General features: G+C 42.7%; 1 protein-coding gene across 2 annotated transcripts in view; it reads right to left on the bottom strand.

Annotated features, from left to right (window-relative positions):
* Positions 1-638: 638 nt before the first annotated feature.
* The window catches only part of CUNH7orf50 (chromosome unknown C7orf50 homolog), a 60,743-nt gene continuing 52,544 nt past the window's right edge, over positions 639-8,837 (bottom strand). Inside the window, exons 1-4 of one of the 2 annotated variants that reach the window (XM_039367962.1) lie at positions 7,659-7,792; positions 7,348-7,547; positions 1,471-1,552; positions 639-1,259 (exon numbers count right to left, since the gene is read on the bottom strand). In XM_039367962.1, the coding sequence (XP_039223896.1) occupies positions 1,077-1,259; positions 1,471-1,552; positions 7,348-7,547; positions 7,659-7,748 (555 nt within the window). In that variant the 5' untranslated portion in view covers positions 7,749-7,792 and the 3' untranslated portion in view covers positions 639-1,076. Of the gene's footprint in view, positions 1,260-1,470; positions 1,553-7,347; positions 7,548-7,658; positions 7,793-8,837 lie in introns of those variants that run through there. The other variant, XM_039367961.1, reaches the window with a different exon arrangement.

Below are 8,837 nucleotides of genomic sequence, written 5' to 3'. Positions count from 1 at the left end.
TGGAAATACCTAGTCTAACAAAGAGGAGGACCAGGGGTGACATGATAGCCGTCAGTCTTCCAATATCTCAGGGGCTGCCACAAAGAAGAGAAGGGTCCACCTATTCTCCAAAGTCCTTTAAGGCAGGACAAGAAGCAACGGATGGAAACTAATCAAGGAGAGAAGCAACCTGGAACTAAGGAGAAACTTCCTGACAGTGAGGCCAATCAACCAGTGGAACTGCTTGCCTCCAGAGGTTGTAGGTGCTCCATTCCTTAACTTTTTGACCCGGTCCATGGAGAAGGACTTTGCTGCTAACCATAACATACTATGGGACATGAAAATGTTGTGAGCTCTCAGATCACTTGATAGAAACAGAATATTCAAGGTAAACAATAGTGGTCTAGAGAAAGGTTGCAGCTTCTAGGATTTTTAGGTTACACAAAGCGATAACTTAACTAGGAGCCAACAAAGTAGATAAGCAGGGAAAGACGGTAGGGGCTGCTCCTGCTGAGATGAGATGAAATGAAACTTCTGGAATTTCCAGGTTGAGGAACATCATTCTGGTCTCAGGTCCATTTGAGAAGATGAGGAGACACGTTTACTAGAAAATCGACAACTCTTAATAATTACCAAAGAAAAGAACGAAAAGAAACCAATTCTGAAAAGTTGAATCCAAGTATTGTTTTCAATACCGATCCATTTATTGATTTTTTCTTTTTCTTTTTAGTTATTTCCTCCACATGCTTGGCAACCCTGGAAGAGATTTCAAAGCAACATCAGGGTTTGTGGCCGAGAGTTTGAAATCTAAAGACTGGATAAGAATTTATATTGTTCTTGTAACTTGATGCCGGTAGAAGGGTCTAACACAGGGGTCCCAACCCTCAGTCCGTGGACTGGTACCGGGCCGCGGCATGCCAGCAACCGGTCTGCACAAACAAGCAAAGTCCCATCCACAGGATGCAGGCAGCACACAAAATCACACACCCCTCCGATCCGTGGAAAAACCCCTCTCCACGGAACCGGTCCTTGGTGCCCAAAAGGTTGGGGACTTCTGGTCTAAGAAATGTGGGCAAGGTCAGGGCTTGGTTTTTTTTTTATGATAGCAACTGCAAAACCTTCCGGATACGTTCACGTTTTTCTTCCAGGAGATCGTCTTCCATTTCAGAGTGATCGTACTCCTTCATCAGAGCTTCGGCTTTCTGGACCGTTGTGTCCCTGGCACGGCCTTGAAGTCCTTCAAGATACCGCAGCAAAATGGAGAAATATTGATCGGGGACCTGTAAAAGGGGGCAAGTAGGGTGAGTGAAGTGTTTTTACCCAGCCACAATAAGTGGCACCCAGGTTGGGTGCCCGGACCGTAGCTGCTTACATGAGAGCAAGGAAAGCAGGTGAGGTCAGCTTGGGGCATCTCAGTCTAGAAAAGACTAGACATTGTAGCAGGTCTGCATTGCTGATCCTCACATTCAGGGATGGGGTGGGGGGGCCTACCTGGTCTTTGTCATACATATGCAGAAGAAGCCATGTCTGCCTGGTCTTCTGAAATTTCCAGCCTTGAGGACTCTCAGACCAGCTGCAAGAAAGCCAGAAAGAGAAAGCTGAAGAAAGAAATTCAGTAACATTAAGAGGGAAGCCATCATGGGTACCCCTTATCTCCGTTTTCAAAGGTGTCCAGATCTTTGTTCAGATCCTGGTGGGCCTGGGGAAAAAAGTATTGAGCAGAACATGCAAAAAAAGAAAGATAGGATGGCTGGGGAGTTGAAGTCCATATATCTGAGAATGGTTACAGTTGGGAAACACTGTTCTAGAGTCTTTGAGATGCAACCTTTATTTCAAAAACTGTTTTAAGCCTTCCATGTTGTTCCAAATGTGCCTACTTTGAATATGTCCATTTACTGGTAGGGATGAAGCTAGGTTTCCAAAGCTGTCCATAGGGAAATTAAGACTAGTGATGTTTGTACATCACCCTAAAGCAGAACAACATTAGAAGGACATCCACCATTGGTCAGGCTAGAAGACCAGGACTAGAAGACCTCCAAGGTCCTTCCTAACTCTGCTGTTATTCTGTTAAACCTATTCAGGCATATTCAGCATTTCTCATTTGGAATGGAATTGAGTGCTTAGCAACAAAACCATGGCTTGTTGTTGTAACCCAAGAAACTACTTAATGGAGACAGGTGAACTTGAAATGAGACGTTATGAAGCCAACTTTTCATGGCCCACAATTCTGATTAAACAAATCTGGGTTTAATTGTTTCTGATGGAATATGTAGACCAGGTTTGGACATAATGGTAAATTATGATGTGTTGATCTTAAGAGTTGATTTGTATGTCTCAAATCACTCGTGCTTATGAAACAGGCCTGGTCATGGCCAACGATATGTGATATCCAAACTCAGAGAGTCAGATGAAATTTGTGTTGGATCTGGACCACAGTTTTTAGAAGTGATTGAAGCAAATTGGAATCAAAGCTTCTTAGGAATGGTCCAACCATCAACAATTTTTGCAAATGTTTTCAAAAACACCTTGTTTCTAAACCTAAACTATAGATAAATAGTTGCTGGTTTTCTTTATGCAAACACAAAACTGGTCCCCAAGCCAAAATTTGTAACAGAAGAATGTGACATAAAATCTAACGCAGCTTGTTGCAAGTGTGTAAACAGGAAAATTACTTTCCTTACATAATTGAACCCTTGGGTTCTTTTTTTTAAAGGACTGTTGACTCTTTGATTATGTTATGAAAAAAACTCACAAAGGTTCCTCCTTATACAATGGTACTCTTTTATTAGAAATACAGAGCCCACTGGATCAAACCAACTGAGAAGTCAAGGTACACACCGCACCGCACCAATGAACAGAAGTTAACCCAAAATGAATCCAAGTGGCACATAGCAAACTAAAAGGAAGGAGAGATGGGCCATCCTTAATATGGATCAATCCCATAAGATCTGAGTGTTATTCCATTGCAGAGCTGTTAAGAGGCAAAGATGGTAGCCCCAATGATGGGATGGAAGCTCTACAAGACACATCTAGAACAAGGCTGGCTGAGGAATTCTGGGAGTTGAAGTCCACAAGTCTTAAAGTCGCCAAGTTTGAAGACCCCTGCCCTATATCATTTCAGACAAACGGTTGTCCAGTCTCTTTTTGAATGCCTGCAGTGATGGAGCTATTCCAGCTGTTCCATTGGTTGATTGCTTTCACTGTTAGGAAAATTCTCCTTAATTCTAGATTGTTTCTCTCCTAGGCTAATTTCCAACCATTGTTTCTTGCCTTGCCATCTAAAAAAAGGGGCGCTACCATCATACCACCGTGGTTACTTTCTGGAGTTTTTTGACCATACCCTGTGGACCTCCCAACGCCACCTATCCTAATTTGAGAAAAATGCCAGGGACACCGCTGAAAACAGACCCACTGCCTATCTTTCCATGAGGATTGTGCAATGATAGAGTCAAACCATCAGCGTTCTTCTGTAAAATATGACACAATGCAGCTGTACCACTGTTTGCATCCAGATGTCGTGCTACTTTGCACTTAATTCTGGCCTGGTCTGAGGTATTGGAGGATGAAGCAAGGAGAGACGTAACTTATCTCATTTCCCTCCCTTGATGAACTTATTGGGGGTGGCAGGGAAGGGAAACGAGGAGGCCTCAATTGTTGGCAGGAAAAGCTTTGCTCAGACGGGCAGGATCGACGGCAAAAGGGGGGGGGGAACGCTTGTTTCATTCATACTGTATATATTCATCCGGAAGGCGATAGTTACCAACTTTGAAGGAAGGAAAAGGGAAAAAAAGCAAATATTTTCCACTCTCTTCTTGCCTCCCCCCGAGAATATCCAAGCCTTTCAGTGCAACATTACAACAGAGGCAACCCTCAAATTACAACCATTAGTTTAGCGACCGTTTGGAGTTACAACAGCACTGGAAATAAGTGTCTTATGACCAGTTTTCACACTTATGACCACTGCAGCATCCCCATGGCCACGTAATCAAAGGGCAGAAGCTTGGCAACTGACTCATATTTATGACCATTACATTGCCCCAGGATCATGTGATCCCTATTTTGTGAACAGGATTTAATAAGCAAGCTCAATGGGGGAAGAGAGATTCCCTTAACAATTATGGAAAGAAAAATTGTAAAATGGGTCAAAATTCACTTAACAGATCTCTCACTTTGCAACAGAAAGTTTGGGCTCAAGGGTAGCTGTAAGTTGAGTTTTTTTGGGGGGGGGGGGGTTATGACAGAATTCCCAGCTTGCCACAGTACGACACCCCCCCCTTTGTTCGTCCCTGAAGCTTTTCTGAAAAACATCACAACATTATTATTATTATTATTATTATTATTATTATTATTATTATTATTATTATTATTGGCTTGTAAAAGAGGCTCTGAGGATGTCTGCGCTCTCTAAATCATCCCGGCGTTATCTTAAACATTTCAAAAATGTCTTAATTTATTTGGACTCACGATGTTTACAACAAACGTACAGCAAACCAAACATTTCCTCTTTTTTTCCCCTTTCTTTTTTATCCTGCTCCAAGGCTCTTTTTCATCATAAACATCCCCTGACAGGACGGAACAGAGGCATAAAGCTGGATTCATACTGGAGCTAACCGTCCTGACACGGCCGTTTCCTTTGGCGCAAATGAAGGACCGTAGTGGGTGTCAAAATTCGGAGTGGACAGCTCATGTTCCTCTGCCTGGTTCCTTCCTGGAACCCCAACTTCTCAAAAATTTAATTCCAGGAAAGGGAAAAAATGGCAAGTAATCTCTGCATGGTGTTGTTTGCTGGAATAAAAAGAATTTCCTTCACCGGGGGACCCTGTCATTGCGTTTGTTAAATCACATTCGTATGTTGTGTTCAGACAATACACATAGTCCTCGACTTACGACCACAGTTTAGCCCAACATTTCTGTTGTTAAGTGAGACATTGGTTATGTGAATTTTGCCCCATTTTACGACCTTTCTTGCCAAGTTGTTAAGTGAATCGCTGCAGCTGTTAAGTCAGCAACACGGCTGTTCAGTGAATCTGGATTCCCCATTGACTTCGCTTGTCAGACGGTCTCAAAGGGGGATTGTGTGACCCCCTCAGAATGCTGCGACCGTCGTAAATATGAGTCAGTGTGCTAACAATCTGAATTTTGATCACATGACCCTGGGGATGCTGCAACGGTCATAAGTGTGAGAAACAGATGTAAGTCACATTTTTCAGTGCTGTTGTAACTTTGAACCTTCACTAAATGAACTGCTGTAAGGACCAGCTGTTGTACTCGGATGGCGTGAGCTTTATATCTTCTCATTAAACTGAAAACTTCAAAACTCGCCAATTAGTTTGCAAATAACTGACAGCAGTGGTTCTGTGCTGAACTATGATATTATGATAGTGGTTTTGACAAGATTCTACTCATATTTCAATTTCCTATTGCAAAAGAAAGGCTCTCTTGAATCTAGGACATATTTATTTATTTTGGAACACTCAGATATAAGAAATTGAAACTTTTTTATATGAAACTCCCCAGTGACTATTTTGAATTAAGAGATGTCAGCGGAGCTAGAAAATATGAAGTCCTCGGCAGCGGAGAAAACACCAACCACACAGAGATTCGAAAATCTTGATAGGCACAAGTTGTTGGATGTACCTGCTGAGACCGGCTTAGTTTTACATTATGAAGTCCAGATTTTCCACAATGTGGGTCCTTTGGACTTGTCACACAAACCCTGGCTGTGTTTGAAAATATGATTCGTATATAAATATAGTCAAATAACATCCAATAAATTTCCATGACTCAAGTGCGTAAACAAACAACCATAATTCAAAACAGCATGACGCTGGGCAAAAAAAATTAAAAATAAAAATACTTTCAACCTAAGACGTTAACTCACATTCCCACACTATTGTGGTCAGGGTCCTCTGAAGCCACTCGGTACCACTCTCAGGACGCAACATTTCTCAGCAGCCTCTGTTGTGACATTCATTAAAAAACAGGCAAGGCTTCAACTCTGTGGTGGGGGACACCCTCTTCATCTCTTGGATATCCCTGGATTATATTTATCTGCTCAACTGTTCTGTGGCAACTTCTTCATCCACGTTGTTCACCAACTAATTGAACGGCTCGAACAATTAAACGTGAGAATTGTGTGCTAGGAGACGGTTGTGCTTGGTGTTAACCTCCATTTACCCAACAGGCACCAATGAGATGGTCCTCAGTTAACAACCGCCTTGCTTAGCAGTGGAAATTCTGCTCCCCGCCGTGGAACCCCTCCCCCCTTGCCTTGGTTTGCTGGGCAGGCAAAAATAAAGCGAAATGAAATGAACACAAATCTCCTGTCGGTTCATACATATTGTATATTTGTCTGCTCCAATTGCTCAACGCAAAGACGCCGGCGAGGGAAGCCCAGAATTTATTCATTTGTTTTTCAAACCAGAAAGCGCATCTTGCCATAATCGCTAACATACGTTCCAGAATACCTATCAACCCACGACAGATAAACCGCCGAGGATTCCAGCTGCTCCTCAAATTGCGTTGAAGAGCACAATGTGTGTTCTGCTCTCCCTCCGTAGTCCGACTCATGTGTCTCTCAAGCTGGGACGCAATTAATTTGCTCCAGCCAGACGGAAGAGTAGAGTACGTCCCTGTTCCTAGAAGCCGTAGTCTTGGTTCTAGGCACTGCTAAAGATAAGAAGTTGGGAAACTGGGGCATTCAGTGGTGAATCTACCTATGTAGCGAGATGTTCCTTAAATCCCACCGGGTCAGGTGTGTTAGCTGTGAGATGTAAACTTGACCTATCTTTAGTCACATGTTAGCCTTTTGGATTCTAAAATGAAGTCTTATTTGTTGAATCTTAGGGTGGGAAAGAGGCGGACTAGAAATAAACAAAGTGGAAGACATGAGTCCAGAAAACTAGGGGAAGCAGACAGACCAGGTCACGTTACATGGATCTAAGAGGGCCTTAGACTTATGTTTCTCTTCCATAACCTTCCATGTGGTATAACAACTAAGAAACAGTACCAAAGATGCTTTTTATTTTTTCTTCAAAAGGCAACTGGACTTCCTTGTTTTTTTTCCCCCTTGAAAACGTTTCGCTTCTCATCCAAGAAGCTTCTTCAGTTCTGCCGAAGAATTGAAGAACAGATGAAACTTCTTGGATGAGAAGCAAAACTTTTCAAGAAAAAAAAGCACTTTGGGGACAACCACGACCTGGATGATGGAGAATCTCCACAGATATTTAACCAAGACACAGGATCCACTAGAATTTAATTCCAAATTGTGATCCAGGACTGAATGTGTGAAGGTGGCCAATTTTTGTAACCCAATGATTGTTCTACTCATTGCCCAGGAAAGATCATTGCAAAAAGGGTCAAACTTACGTGTTTAAATAATCCAGTGCCATCTCTGACCCCGATGGCTTCTTAGGTTCGTTCTTCTTGGCCCCAATCCTCGCTTCTCGCATTAATTTCTTTTGTGCTTTGTTACGCTCCTTCTTCAGCTTTCGTTCCAATATCCTCTTCTCCTCTGGAGAAAGTTCTTCTTCTGTCTCCTCTTCCTCTTGTTCCTCTTGTTTTTTCCCCTAGGAGCCAAGAGAACAAACTTAATCCACAGCTCATAAAACACAGCTCCATCACATACGGTCCATACTAGTGAGAAGAAACATCTGAACAGAGGTTAGGGAATCCTTTACCTTAAATTGACTATTGAGGCAATGGTAGGCTTCCAGCCATTCAGCCCTGGCAGTATCAGACCCGCCTTGGAGGGGGACTTGAAATTGCATTGAGGAACATAGTCCCAACAGTCACACAGGGTCTCAAAATACATGGCAAACAAAACAAAACAAACAAACAAAAACCCCGGACCTTTTCAGGCCCAAATGACAAGAGAGACCGGGAACATTATTCAAATTTGCAGCTTGTAGGTATACATAGTGAGACCGTAGCTTATGCATTTTGCGGAGAAAAAAATAACAGAAGAATTACAGAAAGTGAGACGCGGATATAAAGAAAGCTTATGTCACAAAGACACAGGAATCATGCTGTGATTTTAGATTGGTAAAACTGGAGCTTGATCAATTGTGTGTTCTGTGCGCTGAATATTCATTAAAATGAATTAAGCAGATATCCTGGATAGAGGGAGAAATACACAGGGAGCGGCTGGCTTCAAGTCTGATACAGTGGAAAAACAACAGAAATGCCTGCTTCCTGGACTCTCCAATAAATGTTTTAAAAAGGGTGGCTGGTCATCCTTCCTTTGTTGGAGATTTAATAAATCTGAAGTCCCTTTAGTAAGGCATGAGACACATCCACTGATAATCGTTTTTTTTTTTTAAAAAAAAAAAGAATTATGGGGGGGGAAAAGGTCAGCTTGATTCAGGCGATGTGGTATTTATTTCTCTATGGGAATCACTGGATTGAGCTTCTGAGAAGGAGGAGTAAGATAGGTGGATAGATAAATAGAAAGGGAGAAGGAGAAAGAAGCAGAGGAGGAAGAAGGGAGGGAGGGAGGGAGGGAGGGAGGAGGAGGAGATGATTAGACATTCCTAGATTGTTCAAACAGGCTGAACAAAATGTGTTATCCTTCCACTGCTTCTTACTGTCAGAAAGAAAGAACTGGATGTTCTAGAATTAGCTTGTTAAACTTGAGATGCCTTCTTCTATAGAACAGTTATGGAATTCGGAAGCCTGCCAGTGTTGGCCATCTGGACACCTGCAGACGTTCCCCTTCGGTCATCCCGCAAGGAGGCGAAACGACGTGGGCCCCGTCTAGCCCTTGGCCTGAATCTCAAACCCAACTCTCCCTGCTTCCTCATTAAGCACACAGCGCTCGAAGTCCAGCATCCCGGCTTCAATAGGGAAGCCGAGAACTA

The sequence above is a fragment of the Crotalus tigris genome, unplaced genomic scaffold (genome assembly GCF_016545835.1).
Source record: "Crotalus tigris isolate CLP2741 ecotype Arizona unplaced genomic scaffold, ASM1654583v1 scf7180000020608.1315917, whole genome shotgun sequence".
Classification (NCBI taxonomy): Eukaryota; Metazoa; Chordata; class Lepidosauria; order Squamata; family Viperidae; genus Crotalus; species Crotalus tigris.
Note: the sequence above shows the minus strand (reverse complement) of the source record. Positions and strands in the feature narration are given on the sequence as shown.